The following is a 20746-nucleotide window of genomic DNA, read 5'->3' on the forward strand; positions in this document are numbered from 1 at the left end:
CTGACAATAATAATCAACAAGTTTCTCCAAATGTCAAGCTCATTGTGATTTAATTACCCATACATTCCACAAGTGCTCTTTCCAACTTTTTGATATCGTCTTTAAGAGATCTAAAATTTAGACTTATTCGTCTTTCTCCATTTAAAGTTATGATTCTGGGCTACAGAACTAAATAGTAAATCATAAAAATAGAAGTAGTATGGTTTATTGTGAAGAAATATTTTTAAAAATTAGGTGTAAGTACAGCGCTGGGTGAGGTCATCTCATCTGTTGAGAACATTACAAGAAACTTTAAGTATATCTAATAGTACGATATATGATCATGGAACAACAGGCAATTGCCAAAGAAATCATGTTCATGTGAGGCATTAAAACTAAGCTGCTGCTTCACTCCGAAGACTGGTTAGAGCAGCTCTCCATGCTAATCTATCCTGCGCAACCTTCTTTATCTGCAACCTACTAACATTGCTACTTCAGCCGTGGCTACAACAATTAAGCTTCATACAGGCTGTCCAAAGTAAACTGACCCGAAAAATATGGCATGATCCTCTTTAATGATCACTTAAGATTTCTGTGAATGGACTGTTGACAATGCTGCGCTGTTCTCAAACTGTACGTAGCAATTTTGCCTGAGGGATACCAGGAACAACGCTTTCAATGTCCTGCTGGAGCTCTTCCAGTATGTGTGTATACCTGGCCCTATAATGTTTCACAGGCAACATTCCCATGCAGAGAGATTGCACTACTTCTGCTGATCCTCCGCTCCTCATCGGCACCTCGTGCACACTTTACAGCGCTGTTAGGGTGGCGTATACTTTCTGGAATATCCATACAGTTCTGCAAGTTTATCTACATATGGATTAAACAGTTTCTGAATATAGCGGTTAGCATTAGCATTTTGACGAAAGAATCTTGTTACGATGCGGACACAGGGTATTGTACACTTAACACCGAGATGATTATGATGCTAATGTGTTTCAAAGGACTAAACTACTGGGTCATCAGTCCCTACATTTCGTGAGAGAAACTCGTAAAAAGGTAAAAAGCGATACAGTGTTGACATGGCTGCTCGAACTGAACAATCAAGTCAAAAGAGTTTGAAAAAAGACGTGAGACGTGACAGAAGTAACATGATAGGTACAAGAAAATAGAAATAACCCAGACAGCATCTTGCTCGAGTGGGTCTAGTGGCACAACTAGATGGGGGGGGGGGGGGGGGAGGGGGAGGAAGTAACCTGCTGTGTCACATGAGGGAGTACCCGCCGCAGCGGAAGGCTCCCCCCCCCCCCCCAACACCCTTAACATTCAAAGTGGAGTAGTATTATAGTTTGTCATAAAATCCGCTCCCCTCAGGAGGTAGGGAGGTAGGCAAGCTGGGAGCGTGTTGCAGATCGCACTGGACAAGAACGTGTGCTACCCTCAAGACTACCGCGGCTCCACTGAGCGGAAATCATGGGAAGTCTCGTGTGGCCAATCTACTACAGCCGAGCTACGACAATTAAGCTTCATAGAGGCTGCCCCAAGTAAACTGACCCGAAAAATATGGAATGATCCTCGTCAATTAACATCACGTAAGATTTCTGTGGCATATTTCCGAGAGGCTTGGAAAGCTGTATGCCACACCTTAGTAGACCCTGTAATCGCTCTCAACTTGTTATGGGTCGTAGTAACCTACCATTCCAATTCCTAGAGCCTCAAAATATTGCGTCGAAGTTGTAATCGTAAGTCGGTGCACAGTATTTCGACGTCAAATTAATCTCCTGCAGCAGCGTCTTTAGCTAGACGGTCGGCGTGTTCACTTCCTGGAATGGCTGTGTGGCTCGGAAGAAGACAGCAAGATTGGGTTTAACGTCCCGTCGACCTCGAGGTCATTGGAGACCGAGCACGAGCTCTGATTGCGTAAAGCATGGAGAAGGAAATCGACCGTGCCCATTCAAATGAACCATCCCGGATTTTGCCTCCAGCGATTTCGGGAATCCCGGAAAACCTGAATATGGAAGGGTGGACGTGGGTTTGAACCGTCGTCCTCCCGACTGCGAGAGTCCAGTGTGCTAACCACTGCGCCACTTCGCTCGGTTATGTTGCTCGGTGTCCAGAAGAAGCTAACTGTCTTTCCAGAGGTGTAGAGGTCAATCGGTAGGTCCTGGATGTTTGTGACCTGAAGATTTTTTGGACAGAACAGGGATAACGTAACACCGATCCTGAGATCATGCAAAGGCTCTTCGAAGTACTGATTGTGTGTTTCTAACGCATAATAGCTGAAGAAATGAAGATGTGACGAACCAATAGTCGTGATTCGACTCCATTTAAGCCACAGACAGAAAACACGTGGAAATCCGTCTCGACGCCTTAACCTCAGCATTAAAAAGTTTGCAGGGATATCTCTTTGGTGCTTTGACACGACGATATCTTAACTCCCACTATCACAGATAAACGGCACTGAAATTTCGTCGGATTTTGTTTCAGGCTTTGCTTCAATCGAGCCATATTTTCTGGAGTTCGAGTTCTCTTCTGATAATTACGCTTCTCATTCGTTACAGAGGTCGTTTCGCGTCATTCTGCCACAGTTTCGCTCTGCAAATTTTGGAGGTTTTACAAAAACAATTGCAGTCAAAATGTTGTGGAAACAGATACCCACATGTTTTCCAATAATTATGCTTTCCGTAACATACTACAATGAACGCGCGCCATTTTGTCGTTATTCGCCTGTTCCTCTCTCACACGCGTAAAATGACACACTGAAAAGAGCATGCGGGATATGCACACGCATAACCATGTAGAGGCAATCTGTATCACGGTTTCTGTGATGGGCAGTTATGCTCATTAACGATATTCACCGGGCCACTTATTTTTTCCATTGTCTGAGAAAGAGCCCTTCGTGTAACTTCAATGGAGTATGTAAATCAACGTCAACAGGTAGAAGAGAGGTTCGCTATTTAAGGAACCATTACAGTTACTAACATTTACAAATCCACAGGAAGGGGTAAGTGAGAATGTTCGGACCAAGAGACTTCTGTTCTCCAAAACACTGGCCCTAGCTGCTTAAAGCACGGAAATACTATGCGAGAATATGGAAGCTCACTCTGGGGGCAGGTATTCTCAAACTCTTTAGACCTAAAAGCACCTTACTGAATGATTTTTATGGAACTTTGGATCACAGTTGGTATATTTTAATTAACGGTTTCAGGCGGTATGGAATCACTAAAAACATTTTAGGAAATCTCAGGACAGCAGGCACTATTTATATAATGCACGTAACATAAAGAAGTTTCAAAACTTTAATTTTAAGACAAAAATTATTGCTTCTATTATGATTGAATGTAATTATTAATTTAATATACTTATTATTTTACTCATGGCTGTAATTTTCAGCAACTGTAGTGTCTCAGGATAAATTGCAGTCATCAGTTGTAAATAAATTTTATTATCTTCACCAATTTTGAGAAATTAATTTGTCACCTTCTGAAGCTTAGGTTAGCAGACAGCCAGTTTCTTTTTCATATAAGGACAATGCCATGGTACGTTCAGAAAATTACATATTGTATGTTATTTTAAACACTGTTTGCCAATTTACAGTGTTAAAAATAATCTCATGCTATGTACACTTGTGAACACACCGTGGCATTGTCCTATGAACAAGATATTGACTTACTACCAAACTAAGCTTCTGCAGATAGACTAATTTGTCGAAACCAGTAAAGACAATAAAATTTATTTGACAAATTTATCCTGATAAACCTTACTATACGCAAGAGTAAGCTCAATATAAAAATTACGTAAAAGAAATATAATTCTCGGTGGGATTTTTCGCAGAGAATTATACTGGAAACTTTACATGGGGGAGGGAGGGAGGGAGGGAGGTAGGAGAGAGTGATCTTGACAGCACAATATCAGGGAATGGAATGCAAGTGAAACAGCCCACCTGCCTATGCTATGCCACCTGATTATCTGTTCCTAAGACACCATTTACAAAAATATCGTTGCCAACAACATCGTCAAATCAGCTCGAATGCTCTGATTTTTATATGAACTTAAGTTCCTGACTCAACATGCGTCTATATTATCTACGAAGGGAAAGGAACTTCGTGGACGACAGATTCTAACCCATGCGATACTTTTTCTTGTTTACCTTGGTAGGTGGTAGGGAAACTTTTCCGCTTAGCTGACTTTTCTTGGTGTTCGATTATAATCAGGTGACTATTTGACAACCGTAGGATTTTCTGTTTTCTTGCCAACGCTGAATGTGACTGTTGCCAAGCAGTGTCGTGATTCGGTTCACATGTTTACTGTTTTGCCCCACATCGAGTTGGCTCTGCTTGTTTCAAGGTCTGAGGAAGGCAATCGCGTACCATCTTCAACAGGGCTACATTAAAATTCTGTCTTCCTCACACACACGTATGACTTTCTTTTGACTTACACTACATTATTCACCAGAACTGTACACAGATGCAGAGGCACGTATCTTCCAAATGCACTGAAAACTCAGGGCTATAAATACTTTAAGTACAAAAGTTTTAAAAACTTGCTGAAAAATATACGTAAATAAGGTCAAGCCAACTTATTAGTTGTTACATCTGATTAACAGTTCTTAGATAGCATCAATTATGTATTTTCAAAGAAAAAACAAAAATACTACCGAACTGTCTTCATCTACACAGCGTATCACTGGTAATTCCATATCTCTTGATGAACTTGTTACTTCATTCCAGGATGTTGTTTGAGTGTACCTATTGCCTGTACGCTTGTCTGTGTATGTTAAGAGGTGTTTACCTTACTGACGCGTGTAGAAATTCGGGAAAGATGAACTGAATTTAAATATGCCGGACGGTGAAACTATGATTTCTTTTACTATCTTCCACTATACCTTACAAAAATCTCAATCGCAGTCTCGTTCTGGCAAACTTCACAAATTGTGAAATTTCTGGAAACATTCATTTCCACTGCACCTCCCTCCCTCTGTTTTTGTAGTTACACAGAGGTATCTGGCGTACTGAGAAAGTATTGATTACCTCTGACGATGTAATTACACAATACGAGTATCTCCCATTTGCCGGTTTAGGATTCGGTGCCAGTCATTGTTAAAAGTGCAATCTCTCTCTTCCAGTACTGTGGAAGCATTTTCTCAGGACATGATCTCTAAAAAACACTTTTTTCATGAACGGTAAAACAGACAATGGTCTATTGAGCTATCCACTGGTACAATGTTAAGTTTGTAAGCTTTAACACTTTGAGAAGACCATTTGTTTTAACACACTGTCTGGTCACAGAGTTATATTTCCAGACCAAGTGTAAAAGCCACATCCCTAGCTATCATGGAACAGTGTTCTGAAAATAGGTACTGAGAATTAAGTTCTGTACTATGGAGTGTTGATTTGACTTATTTTAATACGTGTAATTTAATCTTATTTCTCATTACACTTTTAACATAGGCGCATTTAATGGAGGATACTTGTTAGAGTGCATAATATTTACAGTACGTGTGCGCGCGCGCCATGAGCGAGACACGTTAAATATAAATTCGATTTAGCGCTTCGAGTTTTTGTTTCAGTTACTGGCTATGCTGTCGTATATCGTTCTCTCTCCTGTAAAAGCAGACAAAGATGAAATGGAGATATCTGACTGCCTTAAGCGCTTTTTTACTGGTGTTTCACTGACAATCACTTCCTCATCTCAGAAATCATTACCTGTTTCGAAAAATATTTTCAGAGCACAGTACATGAAAAAAAAGCACAGTAAAACAGTCGTACATGCAGAAGTCACGCAAAATCTGTTTTAACTATTGAGTATATACTTAATTTCAATTTTTTGCTTTCGGAAGTATGTGGAACAAGTCAATAAGTATAACATAAAAAAACATTGGAATATAATACTCAGTGCCCTGATTGGGCTGTCATAATAGGTGATTACATTACAGTACACCGGAACTGCTGCTATTAACAGAATTAATACACTGTCAGAATGAAACAGTTACGCACTTTTAATAAAATTATCACACACAAAATACGTTATCTTGACTTGACTAAGTGCTGTCAAAACTGAAATCTAACAGACACTTAAGCTGGTCTCTCAGTCCCAGTAACGACATTCGTCTCTAGAGCAGTCTTTCGAACTGTTTAAACTGTCCTTTACCTGAAACGAAGTTTTCAGTGGTTGCCGGGAATTTATTGACTGTGTGTTCCTGAATAATGAACCCCTTTTTGGACCAAGGTAATAGTTCTTTACGTAGGTTTGTTCTTATTCTTAGTATTGATACTATGCATTGAGCTACTAGTTGGAAATAAGAGGTATATTACTTGCAACAAATTTCGTTAAGGAATAAATGTACTGAGAAGCAATTGTTAGAATACGAAGTTCCTTGAACAGGTTTTCTCGTAGCACGTACAATTTAGAAGCGGCAGCTGTTTCAGTATTACAACTCTAGTAGAGCATGCCGGGTGCAGTAAACTTAATATCCAAGACAACGTTTCCAACAAAGAAATGGGTAGTAAGCCTTATTTGAATTAAGATTATTTTAACGAAAAGCTAGTGATTACGAAAATCAAACATTTAAGTCAAATGACGTAGAGACCGTACTGATTCCCTGTCTACAAACTGACCTTTCCGTGATAAATGCTGCCACTATTGCAGATATGAATCTCTTCAATTAGCACTACTAACTGGAAAAACCACAATAATATTTGAGAGAGACCAGACAAAGAAGCGTACGTCACGTCTTGGAGCCAGTGGATCATTCGTATTTTGAGAAAACTGCGCTTATACTGCTGACGGAGACCGAATGACCGCATCAGTATTTTCGTTTACAGTCGGCTCTAATCTGAAGCGGCGCCCATGTCAACCTTTTTTCTGGCAACATCCGACTCAAAGGCGATACTGCCACTGAACTAATGAACGCACTGCCACGAAGTTTGTCGGAACTTGTGTGTTTTATTTATAATAAACGGAAGGTGGAATGGTGCACTGTTTGTGCCGTAGACGAACACTGCAGAGGATTGTGAAGTGGAACACAAAAACGAAAATATGTGTTTATAAAACAGTACAGTGTTCCCTCAGGAGCTCTCAAGTGCAATGGTCTTCGAAGATGTGAGATAAATTTTGAATCTTTGGATTAGTGAGCTTAGTGCAAGTATATTCACGTATGGTTACGGAGGCCTTTAATTCAACTAGTTAATTTGTGGATTTTTAAAATGCGTCTGCTGAGAGTAACAGGATTAGAAAAGAGTTTAACAAACGCCTACGAATTCAAGAATAAAGCAATATCAAGTCGATGTTTGCTACATTTTTAAACAAGTTCGGCTAAGCGTTAGAAATATTTGTTCGTAACAAACTTGCTGACTGCGAATGTATGTTCATCCAGATAGTCAAATATTCGGTTCTTTAAACAACATACTATATCTGTATTCCACATGAGCCTATTTAAACCAAAATATCGAAATGTTTATGCCTTTTACATGATGCTGGCAATTACTGAAATATATATTAGAAGTGGTTTAAATCTTCGACCAAAGGCAGCTTCCTCTTTCTAAAGCACACTAACAGGCTTTCAATTACAATTTATAAATGTGTGAAGATGAGTTTAAAAGTCGACGTTTCTAGCTGCAATGCGGGCAGAGAAATCTACAGCCCATATACAGAAACTTTTTCATAGAGCTCACAGAAACCTTTACTACCTTTCCCTGCAGCCGAACTTCACCGATTCACCACGATTACCGGACTAGCTGTTTTTCCCGAGTTCATCTACGGAAACATCCGCGATTTCCTGAATTATTATTTAAAACAAGTCGCCAACCTGACACTAACTCTGCCCCTACTCTCATCGGAAGACAGACCTTGCCTTTAACCGCACGGCCACTTCGGCCGGCGCCACATTTGGGTATATAGTGTTTCAGAGCCTCCGATTAAAATCTCTATGTGAAATGGGGGCCGCGGAAGGTGGGAATGCGTATCGTGGTAAACACTTCGTTCCACGTGGCCTTTTACAACTTCGTTAGTTCCTGTGTAAAGGTGTCAACAGCACCGCAAATACATTGCCACTTCCAAAGAACGGAAGACGTGTGTTAGCGATTCGACTTTAATGTCTGCATCTTTTCTAGACGCATTTGAAGTAAAACACCATAGCCTCGGATGATATGTACTACACAACTGCATAGTAATTTGAAATGTAGACCATTACTTTTAACTTACTGAAAGGAAACTAAGTTAATAATACTGAACAGGCACAAGTCAGCGGGAATTTAGGAACCGCAGTAAATAATCTCCCACTGTTCGAAGGTATCATCTGCAATCAATACTAAATGTTTGGGATAAAACTTTTCCACACGGAGCAGAGGCACGGACAAGGAATCAACATTCCTCAGAACAGTTCAGCATGTACCGCTACACTGCCTCTTGACTAAGCCCAAGTGTTGCTCAATACGGATCGTGTCCCGTGAACTGGAAGGCGGTGATAAGTTTGCAGGTGGTAGCATTTCTGAAACTGCTTGCAGATCTTTGTATCTTGAAGTGTCAAAATTACTGTGTGTTAACAGAGGGCACAATTTTTGTCGCGCAGCTACCGTAGCACTCCCTTCCCTGCCTCCCTGGCATTTAAAAAAAGAAATACTTTAAAGACACTTCTGACCAGAACGGCAACGATCAACTCTCCCAGTATCGATAATTTGACGATTTGATTGGTCAAAAATATATGAAGAGAACACACTGATTAATCTTAATTAACTCAGACATGCAGTCTTAACACACGGTATTAAAAACCTTTACCACTTTGCAAGACTAATCAAAACATTTAAAATATTCACTGCTCCTAGCCTAAGGAAAGCCGGCAGCTGGGGGGAACAAATTTGCTGTATTATAATGTCTTCGTGATGATGGCTTACTAATGTGGGAATAGCAACTGCTTCAGTGCAACATCTTTAGGCAATAACACTACGCCATATTCTAAGTGGCTTCACTATTTTTGAAATAGTTATTGTGATACGACCCTTTTCGTTTTCTGTATTGCCGTACAGTCTCTTGTGTTGTCCTCGGAGCAAAATTTCACGGCTCCATGAACGGATAAATAAAATAACTTATTCTTCAACAGTCTTTCAAATTTCAGACTCTACGACTATACAATATGTACATGTTACGTAGCAGCCTCCCTCGCATTTTTCGTAGTTTGTGTACGACGTATGCGCGTAATATGGATCAATACAATCGCAAGAGACTATCATAGATTATAAGATTTCTAAATTTACCATTAAGTGTTAATTTATATGCTGGAAAGTGCGTTAAATATGGAAAAGCGCGTTTAAATACGGCGCAAATGTACACATTAAGTTCACTACAGGACAGTATTACCAATACCTTTGGCATTCGCTGAGTTCGCCAACTCTCAACTAGATTACCACCTTTCAAGCGAACCCAGGCCTCGAGGAGTGCTATAGAGGGGGGTCCAATAACACACACTAGCCAGTAAATACACTTCACATATTTATAAATAAGATTTGTTTTGCAACAGCGAACCGAATCGATAGTAAAAACAGTAATATATATACACACCTCAGTAACTACTTTGTTTACAATTTCATACGCTTCCAGAGGCTACAGATCACAAATGAAGATCTGCTACGCTCTCATTTGGTCAAAGTTTCGAAATCGTATATTGCTGTAAGAGCTAACCTGTAATTACGCTAAAACCGGTAGGAGATGTTCCCGATAGCACCTCGTATTTTCTACCACGAGAAACGCCTGCTCTGGTGGGACGCCACCGATAAAAATACGGTACCGATTACCCAGTCAGCTGCCCAGTAATGCAGCGACCACCATCTAATTGGGCACAGTAACTGGCGTCGGGGACAAGAAAGCCTTACCTGGCTATTCGGGCGGTCCGTCGGGTGACGCTGCGGTTCGGTTGCCATGACAACCCAGTGGCAGCCAAGGCCGGGGCGGTCCGCCGGCCGCACAAGTCCCGCAGCCTGCTCGGTGACGTCACGACCTCCATGCCACTGTTTACACCTGCACTGCCACATTCACAGTGTGTGGTTCTACATGGGGCAGCATCCACTCGAAACGGAAAGGTACGGGTTGCAGACTGTGGGTATGGAGTGCCCGTGTGGACAGGCAGCAAGTCTCCTCAGCTTTTCATTCCGCCATTCTCAATTTGCGATCAGAGGATTTCTAAACGGAAACGCAGTATGGAAGCCGCGCAACAGCCATTGTTGACGTTCCCCGACCGTGGCGCGGCGCGTACTGAGCTGCGCGCCGGCGGCTGCCCAAGGCAGACCGGCGATTTTTAGACCAACCTCCGCGCATGACGTCATGGCGAGGAGTGGGGAGAGGAGCGAAGGAGGGGGGCCCGCCGCTACCACGGCCCAGCCGTACTCACCCTGCTGTCACTCGTAAGGCGCGCCGAGCACAGCTGCTGCCACGTCGTAGGCGTGGAAAAGAATCGTAACCCATTTACTGACTTGCTTTTCCCCACCGCGACTGTCTGCCGCTAGTGAGCAACGTCCGAAAAATCGGCGCCGACATTGTGAGCATCGCTTAATAACGCTCGAGTCAGAGGACTTAATTTCGATTTCTGGCCCGGCCTTATATTTACGTATGTATATGAAGACAGTAACTGTTCTCGAAAGAACAGATTACTGTTGTTGACCGTGCAGCTTTTCCCTGGAATAAATGATGACTAACTGAAACCCTCAGCTGCCGACAGGTGTTGATGATATACCTCGATGTGGACAGATGAAAATGTGTGCCCCGACCGGGACTCGAAACCGGGATCTGCTGCTTACATGGCAGACGCTCTATCCAGCTGAGCCACCGAGGACACAGATGAATAGCGCGACTGCAGGGACTTATCCCTTGCACGCTTCCCGTGAGACTCCCATTCTCAACTGTCCACAATTCTACAAATGTAATGTACCTTATAGACATTTGCACGGTCAACAACAGTAATCTGTTCTTTCGAGAACAGTTACTGTCTTCATATATATAGGCTACCCAGCCATTGACCTTCGTCTGTGCGAATGCGCACAGGTTGCCCAGACTCTTACGGGAATCGCCAAAACGTGCGCGAGTAACGAGTGAATGGGCAAATGTCTATAAGGTACATTACATTTGTAGAATTGTGGACAGTTGGGAATGTGAGTCTCACGGGAAGCGTGCAAGGGATAAGTCCCTGCTGTCGCGCTATTCATCTGTGTCCTCGGTGGCTCAGATGGATAGAGCGTCTGCCATGTAAGCAGGAGATCCCAGGTTCGATTCCCGGTTGGGGCACACATTTTCATCTGTCCACATCGAGGTATATCATCAACACCTGTCGGCAGCTGGGGGTTTCAGTTAGTCATCATTTATATATTTACGTTGCTGCACCAACCGTCGTTAAGAATTAGGTACAGAGTGGTACTTGATGATTGTTTAGTCTGCACGCGGAAGTACTGGACTGTTGAAACATTCTCACTAGCAAACTGAAGCGAACTGTTGCACAATAAAATTTCGAAGCAGTAATCGGGAGGGTTTAGTCCTATCCCCCCCCAGTTGGGTCATCTCGATATAAATATTCCGTACTTCGTATCACCACTCATAACAAAAACAACAGTTATTTCGTGTGGCTCACTGGCCTCGCATGACTATACATCTATTAACTGGACGTCACTTCAGCGACTTGTGCGTCCCATAGTAATCGTACAGGGGAAAGGAGTTCAAAGTTTAAAGTGGACTGTGAACCGTGTGTCATTCCTGATCAAGCTTCACATCGTTGAGACGTGAAACCTAGGTTAAAGGCAGAATGAAATTTTTCTCGATCCCACCGGCATTCGGTCCCCCAACCTTTCGGTCTCCGTGCAGGGGCAGGTCCGACAAGACTAATAAAGTGAACAACCTTCTAACCTTTCAAGGGTGGGATGGTGACGGTCCGTGGCAGCCAGTGGATAAGAAATAAAAATACGGTTAGCCTCTACCACTGTAGTTTAAATTTCTAACTACAACTAGTTTCCATCTTAGGCGCCTAACCTGCCAGACGAAAAATAGTAACTATTCGACATTAACGTAAAATCCACTTAATAACAGGCGCAATAAAAAATCAGTCATGTGGATAATTTAAAGCTTCTGATGAGGTCGTCTTCCGAAACTAGTTTTGAAGTGAACAAATTAAATTACAGTGGCAGAGTTCGTCATATCTTTATTTGTTTAACATTTGAAATGGCGTGGAAATGTCGAAAAATAGTTGATTTTGTAAAAGAAAATAGTTCTGTCTAGTTTTAGTTGAAGGAAGAAAGATTAGGGTTTAACGTCCCGTGGTCATTGGGGACGGAACACAAGGTCAGGTTGGGGAAGAACATAGACCGAGCCATTTCAAAGGAGCCATTCCAGGTTATAACGGAAAACCTCGATCTGCATGGCTGGCCGTGGATTTGAAATTCGCCCCTCGCAAAAACAAAACCACTGGGCCACGTCTCTCGATAAATTTTAGTAGAATCTTGCAAAAATGCTACATATTTATTAAAGTTTATCTCCTGAAAATATATATATATATATATATATAAGTGTGTGTGTTGTAAAAAACCACACGTACAGAATTTTAGTGTCTAGTGAGGATAAAAGGATACATTTTCACGTGCCGAAACCATGACAGGTGCACCGTTTCCCCATTAGGGGTCCATTAAGTGATGTTCAGAACTGTCACATGAAGAATACTCTTTAGCGATGAAACTTCCTGGCAGATTAAAACTGTGTGCCGGACCGAGACTCGAACTCGGGACCTATCTTTGGCTGGCAAGTGCTCTACCATCTGAGCTACCCAAGCACGACTCACGCCCCGTCCTCACAGCTTTACTTCCGCCAGAAAGTAGGAGAAGAGGGCTGCGCGCTCTCTGTAATAAAAAAAATGAGTCAAGGAATCAACGATCAACTTGAACGGATGTCTTGTGACGTCTGCCAAGATCAAAAGCAACAAACTATATCGAACAAAATGAAAAAAAAGGATAGGAGCAAAAAATAAAAAAAAGACGGTAGAGCACTTGCCCGCGAAAGGCAAAGGTCTCGAGTTCGAGTCTCGGTCCGGCACACATTTTTAATCTGTCAGGAAGTTTCATATCAGTGCACACTCCGCTGCAGAGTGAAAATCTCATTCTGGATTCTATAGAGATGTTGCTGACCTCTTTCTGTGGGAGGAGATAAGGATCCGCCGTTATCATTAGCACGCAGATGTCAGTCGTATATTTAGTTTATTACTCGTTCGCAATTTACAAAGGCAATCGTCACATAACGCATAAACTAAAAGATTCTTATATCTCTACTGAGTTACAATATTCCCTACACATGTTCTTATTATAATATACAACATTATAAATATTCTGGAGGCACTCTATGACTGAGTCGGAGAGTCTGTGTATGTCCTTGAGATTACCCTCACAGTCCTGCGCTTCACACACAAATCAATGATCCGTCGATTGGATTTCACCACACTCATATTAGGGAATATCTGATAGGCCCTATTTTTCACCAGCTGTTTAAATCTACCAAAATTCGTTCTGACACGGTTCAAAATTCTCCACAGTTTCCTGGGGAGGTCTAATACGTCGACCTTTATGTGGTGGACGTCCACCAGATTTTGGTTCTTGCGTCCACTTAAGACCCCGAGCTGTCTTCGAGTGAAGTGTCGCAGTTCTTCGCCGATTTTCCGTAAATGTTACCTTGATTTAAGTCCATTTGTAGGTACTAGGTCTCGGTATATAGGCGGTCCTGGGTTGTCGTCTAGGATTTTCTATACGCTCTTGTGGCCAATTGTGATCTCCTAATTTCAGGGAGCTCTGCATTTGTTAGGACGGCGAGGCAGGCACACGAGTGTTCCAGAGATCATCTACATTGTCTCCAGTTGGACTTCCACTTTAGCTACATGCACACTTTTCATACAGACTGGCGAACTGTATTCAGTTACATTGTGGACAACGGCTAGTGTTCAAGTCCTCGTTGGGCTCTCTCCATAACCACCTGTCGTTCCTGTCAGTTTCGACAGGATGGCATTAGGGGGTTTTAGTTTCTGTTTTATATCTCCTAGCAAAGAAGGCAAAGCAGAAATGTGGAAGGAGTATATAGAGGGTCTATACAAGGGCGATGTTCTTGACGACAATATTATGGAAATGGAAGAGGATGTAGATGAAGATGAAATGGGAGATATGATACTGCGTGAAGAGTTTGACAGGGCACTGAAAGACCTGAGTCGAAAAAAGGCCCCCGGAGTAGACAAAATTCTATTAGAACTACTGACAGCCTTGGGAGAGTCAGTCATGACAAAACTCTACCATCTGGTGAGCAAGCTGTATGAGACATGCGAAATACCCTCAGACTTCAAGAAGAATGTAATAATCCCAATCCCAAAGAAAGCAGGTGTTGACAGATGTGAAAATTACCGAACTATCAGTTTAATAAACCACGGCTGCAAAATATTAACACGAATTCTTTACAGACGAATGGAAAAACTGGTAGAAGCCGACCTCGGGGAAGATCAGTTTGGATTCTGTAGAAATGTTGGAACACGTGAGGCAATACTGACCCTACGACTTATCTTAGAAAATAGATTGAGGAAAGGCAAAGCTATGTTTCTAGCATTTGTAGACTTAGAGAAAGCTTTTGACAATGTTGACTGGAATATTCTCTTTCAAATTCTGAAGGTGGCAGCGAGTGAAAGGCTATTTACAATTTGTACAGAAACCAGATGGCAGTTATAAGAGTCGAGGGGCACAAAAGGGAAGCAGTGGTTGGGAAGGGAGTCAGACAGGTTTTTTAGCCTCTCCCCGATGTTATTCAATCTGTATATTGAGCAAGCAGTGAAGGAAACAAAAGAAAAATTCGGAGTAGGAGATTCGCCGATGACGTTGTAATTCTGTCAGAGACAGCAAAGGACCTGGAAGAACAGCTGAACGGAATGGACAGTGTCTTGAAAGGAGGATATAACATGAACATCAACAAAAGCAAAACGAGGATAATGAAATGTCGTCGAATTAAATCGGGTGATGCTGAGAGAATTAGATTAGGAAATGAGACGCTTAAATTAGTAAATGAGTTTTGCTATTTGGGGAGCAAAATAACGGATGATGGTCGAAGAAGAGGATATATAATGTAGACTGGAAATGGCAAGGAAAGCGTTTCTGAAGAAAAGAAATTTGTTAGCATCGAGTATAGATTTAACTGTCAGGAAGTCGTTTCTGAAAGTATTTTTCTGGAGTGTAGCCATGTATGGAAGTGAAACGTGGACGATAAATAGTTTAGACAAGAAGAGGATAGAAGCTTTCTAAATGTGGTGCTACAGAAGAATGCTGAAGATGAGTAGATCACATAACTAATGAGGAGGCATTGAACAGAATTGGGGAGAAGAGAAATATGTCGCGCAACTTGACTAGAAGAAGGGATCGTTCGGTAGGATATATTCTGAGGCATCAAGGGATCACCAATTTAGTACTGGAAGGCAGCGTGGAGGGTAAAAATCGTAGAGGGAGACCAAGAGATGAATACACTAAACAGACTCAGAAGGATGTAGATTGCAGTAGGTACTGGGAGACAAAGAAGCTTGCACAGGATTGAGTAGCATGGAGAGCTGCGTCAAGCCAGTCTCTGGACTGAGGACCACAACAGCATCTCCTAGATGTGTGTTACACGTTAAAGTGCGATCTACGACTGGGCAACGTAGGAGCCAACGTCTTGGTGAATCAATAAATTCTTTATCATCCACGTGCTGCTTCCCCCAGAATGCATCCATCATTACCCTTTATGGTCTTTACGGTCTCCTGTTTGGCGGCGATAAACCCAGCTGGCGCACATCTTTGAGTATCCGAACTGGTGGACGAGTGTTTGAGCACTGCCAACAGAGGCGTCCAGTTCAGCAGCGCGGTGTTCGATTGTGATCTGTACATCACCTCGAATGCGGAGTCACAGCTGTGTGCGGTTGGCAGGAACGCGGGATATCGACAAATTTGCGAGACCTCGTTGCGATGATGACATACACCTCGTCCAACGAATCGCCGTGCTTTTGTTCACTTCCAGATCTCCATAGACATTCTGCGAGCACCTACGAATACCTGCGATGCTCTGATTTTCCACCAAAATAGACACAGTGACAGCTCTGCTCAGAACGCACCTCCGCTACAGACGCCATTCTGGCGGCAACGTTCAGCGCCACCACCTATCGGGACTTCACGAATATATAGGGGCTGAAGCTGGAGTATTCCACGATGTTCCATAAGAAGTTCCGCACATTTTAAACCGAAACTTGCCGAATAAAAAATGTGTCGCATTACTTATCAAACTCCCTTCGTAATTTCACTCCCAAGCATTTAGGCGACCGGACACGTTAACGCCTCCCAGCCCGTACGGTGGCAAAAGGAACAGACAAGTAATTTTAACACTTTGCCGCCCGCACGTCTCGTACAAATTTATTCGCTTGGCGCCGGCAGCGCAAATTTGGATTACTTGGCTTTTCGCCAGCCGCCTATCACCTGTCCGTTGACGACAAGCTTCAAACACATTGACTTAACGCGCTTTAATTTTTCCGGAAGTCCTCTATTTTGCCATATCGTTTCACAAACACGAATTTTCTTTTCAAGTAACTTCTCCGCAAGTTCTACACTGTTATAATAATTATCCTTGTAGAGGTGATGCCACTTTCGATAAGAAGGTGTCAATAGTTCCGTCACTGTTTTTGCTTAAGGTTGTCCAGCACAGGAATATGTCTTGAATGAGGAAATGTATCCCGTACTCGCATCACACAGCATCCGAATGAGTATGCCATATTTCGTAATTTTCGACGGATTGTGAACTTTAAAAGTTAACTTTCCACGCCACGGTATCATTCCTTCATCAATTGAGATGTTTTCACTTAGATTAAACGTTTCTTTCAACTTTTTGGAAAAATAATGAATTACGAATTGCACTTTGAAAACCCGGTCGGCATTATCCGGTTTATTGTTATTGTCGGCAAAATGTAAAAATGATAATATTTGTCTGAATCGGTTGCTGGACATCGTTTTGCGAAATATCGGTGTGCCTGTCAACGGATTCGTTGACCAGTAATCATCGACCTTGCTTTTTTTACAGTTCCCATAAGGAATGCATACCCAAACCATTTTCTAAGTTCGGGTCCAGTAATGTCGACAAATTTGGCATTTTTTAAATCCAGTTTCCTTCTATTGCAATTTTGACTGTAATACTTGTTGGTATTGTTGTTAATATATTCAACTAGATCGTTCCCATGATATAATCCTACGATATCCACGGCGCTCTGTGTATCTTTAGGAAATATGTGTGAACCCGGAGATCCTCCAAATTTATTATTGGTCCTCAGTAAATCATAGTCTATCTTCTTCGTCTGATTCAGTTGGCAACCGTTCGCCGGATTCTTCTTGGACGTATTTCACTATCTTCCGACGATTCTGCTTCACTTTCATTTTCTCGATATCCAATGTCTTCTTCCCAATCGGCCAAGTCGTCCGAAACGTCAGACAAGACGTCCACGCATTCATCGTAAATAATCGTATCGTCTCTTTCGTCTGCCATTATGAAAGTGCACAAGTATTTATAAAAACAAAAAAACTTGTTGACGTGTGTAACTTATTGTTACCTAAACAAAACACCAACAGAATGAAAAAGATACTAAAGTGCTGTCACCAGCCAATGTGCGATACTATGCTCGCGACACCACTGTGGTGTCGCCGGCTGATGAGCGATACTATGCACACGACACCACTGTGGTGTCGCCAGACGGCAAAGTGTTAATACGAAGTCGTGTATTGATGTGAAAGGGCGAAATTTTCAGCAACATCTCTAAATAAATATTCATGACTCTTCAGTCTGAACACCGTTTCCGAACATCGCCGGAGGCGGTAAGTGTTTAACATCCCATCGACAACGAGGTCATTAGAGACGGAGCACAAGCTGGGACGAGGGAAGGATGGAAAAGGAAAGCGGCCGCGCCATTTCGAAGGAACCGTCCACGCATTTGTCTTAAGCGATTCTGGGAAATAACGAAAAACCTAAATCAGGATGGCACGATGCGGGATTGATTCGGCGTCCTCCCGAATGCGAGTTCGGTGTGCAAACCACTGCGGTACTCCGATCGGTTTCTGAACATCACTAACGTTCGTAGACCTCCAGTGCGGTAGCGGTGCGCTAGATATTTTTTACGTACAATCTGTATAAAAGACGAAAATTTCTACGTACATCTCGCGAAAAGAGCTCGAAGGTATAATTAGAGAGATTCGAACCCGCAGGGAAGGCTTACCGACAACTGTTCTTCCCACGCACTCTGCCACACACGATAAAGTGGCTCACGGAGTACGGATATACAAACTCGGATATATCCGTAAAGTAAACAGCAGTCATTTGACTGGAAATTATGAGCCGAGGTACAACCGACAAAAGCGCTTCCGAGAAAATGATTGCTCGTTTCTTCGGACACGTTGAACATTTTTTCACCTTAGAGGCTCGAATGGCAGCCGCAGATCGTCGACGAAAGGAGAACAAACACTCGAAAACAGGAGAACAACCACTCGAAAACAGCACTATCTGATCAAAAGTATTCGTACACCTATCAGCGAACACCAATAGGGCTGCGTCCACTGTGCGGCTTCAGCTCTACAGGGGTCACTGTCTCAGTGTCTGCGGAAGAATGGCAGCCGAAAGCCGAAACCAGAAAAATGGAAACGAGCATTTGGCGTCATTGGCCAGGAGGCCAATTGGGGGGCAGGTCCGGCCACCTTGGTGCAGGTCTTATTACATTTGACGCCACATTGGGCGACCTGCGCGCCGGATGGGGATGAAATGATGATAACACAACACCCAGTCCCCGAGCGGTTAAAATCCCCGACCCAGCTGGGAATCGAACCCAGGCCGCTGAGGACGGCAGTCTGTCATGCTGACCATTCAGCTATCGGGACGGACGGCCAAACCAGTGAGGACAGTTAGAAACTCATCCCAAAGCTGTTCCATCGGCTTCGTGTTGGGGCTCTGGTCAGGCTAGTCAAATTCGGGAAAATTATTGTCCACAAACCTTTGCCTCGTAGATGCTGCTTTGTGATCGTGCATCGTTCTTTCCAGCTGACTGCAGAACAATTCTGCTGCCGCCAACATATACGTCGTGTAAAGATTATGAAGATAAGAGAAACAAGATCTCGTACGAAGGCATAGGGACATTCATTTTCCAGCCCTCTATTTTCAAGTGGAAACGGAAAGAAAATGACTAGTTGTGGTACGAGGTATCCTCCGCTGCGCGTGCGGAGCGGGTACGTAGATGTAGATTGTGGTGCTGATGCCGATAACGAGCGATCATTGTCTTCGAACTCTTTCTCTACTGTACGCAGTACGCGAGGCTGCAAAATGTTTCGTATTCTTCTGTATTTAGCGTTTTCTTATAAGCAGTAAGGGATTGGCACCCAAATCGCGATAAACACCCCCTAAGTAGTAAGGCAACAGGGGTGTGATCTCACTCTGCACTGTTGCCAAATTTATTCGAGATGGCAGATCCGAGATGGCGGCAATAGACATGGCAACATCGCAATGACGTCGTGGCGGGAAGTTCAAATTTTGGTGGCAAAATAGGTTAATTCGGCTACCTCCTTTAACCTAACTCCTCCCCTCCCCCCTCCCCTCCTCCTTCCCCAAGAAATGGTGGGAAAGTCAAATTTTGGTGGGAAAAGAGGTCAGTTGGGCTACCTCCACTAACCTAAGTCATCCATCTCTTCCTTGGAATCGGTGGGAAAATGACTCAGTCTATGCTGGGCTGCTGGAGAGGAAGGAGTGTACTTTATTTATTTTGGAACAATTTTTTTATGGATGGATTCCACATAGTTTATTTATTACACGGATACAAAACACATGATGTGATGTGCTTCGGGTCGCAATTCACAGCCTACAGAGCTGCAAACTACTCGTAAATCACCGAAATATGCAGTACACTGGTGTACAGAGACTCAAACAACTTGTAAATTGTTAAATAACGCATGTATAATGCTCTGCAAACACTGTTGCTAATTGCAAACTCTCGAAATAATGCACTGAAAAGCCTACAGAACTAGTCCTAAATCACCGAAATAATGCATATATAACGCTCTGCCAACACACTCACAACGCGTAAACAGCCGAAAATGATACACTGTACAAACACTCAGTGCATGTAAAAAACGCTTTCGAACTATAGTCAACTGTGACATATCAGTGAACTGCTCCCCTACAGAACTCCAAGGGACGCACGCCAGGCAGCACGCTCACGCCGGTCCCACACGCGAGATGCCTCTTGGCACACGTGTTTACCATTGCTGGCGCGATACCTGTGGATACTGACGTCACAGGTTGTGCTATAGAAATCTGTCCCAGAATAACACCGATTCCTTTCTCCCTAGTGATCCTGATGGGACATGCTATCTGCATCTAGCCGTGCACATGTGTTTACTTCCCTAGCATAGCTGACGCATTGCCGCGAAACGTCTGTGTGGCGACTCACCATCTAAAAGGTTCTCACTGTTATACTCACATCACATGGCTATGTAAGATAAGAGCCAAGTCGACCACTCAGAAATCGTATAGTGTCAAAGAAATAATTAATGATCGCTTTTGTAGGAGCTTTCGTGATGTCTCAGCTTGTCTGCATGGAAATTCTTGTCCCAACAGAACTTGTTTACGAAAGTAACGAAGAATAACGCCGAATGCACTCCTCTTGATGGTCCTAACATAGCACCCCGTCCAACGCAAATGTTCTCACTGCTATGTAGAGTCTCCAACATCC

The 20746-nt window shown here is 43.0% G+C and overlaps 1 protein-coding gene across 2 annotated transcripts in view; it reads right to left on the reverse strand.

Annotated features, from left to right (window-relative positions):
- The window catches only part of LOC126469924 (uncharacterized), a 573978-nt gene extending 563753 nt beyond the window's left edge, over positions 1-10225 (reverse strand). For both annotated transcript variants that reach the window (XM_050097321.1, XM_050097320.1), the window contains exon 1: positions 9846-10225. In XM_050097321.1, the coding sequence (XP_049953278.1) occupies positions 9846-9976 (131 nt within the window). In that variant the 5' untranslated portion in view covers positions 9977-10225. The remainder of the gene's footprint in view (positions 1-9845) is intronic.
- Positions 10226-20746: the final 10521 nt, after the last annotated feature.

The sequence above is a fragment of the Schistocerca serialis genome, chromosome 3, assembly GCF_023864345.2.
Source record: "Schistocerca serialis cubense isolate TAMUIC-IGC-003099 chromosome 3, iqSchSeri2.2, whole genome shotgun sequence".
Lineage (NCBI taxonomy): Eukaryota > Metazoa > Arthropoda > Insecta > Orthoptera > Acrididae > Schistocerca > Schistocerca serialis.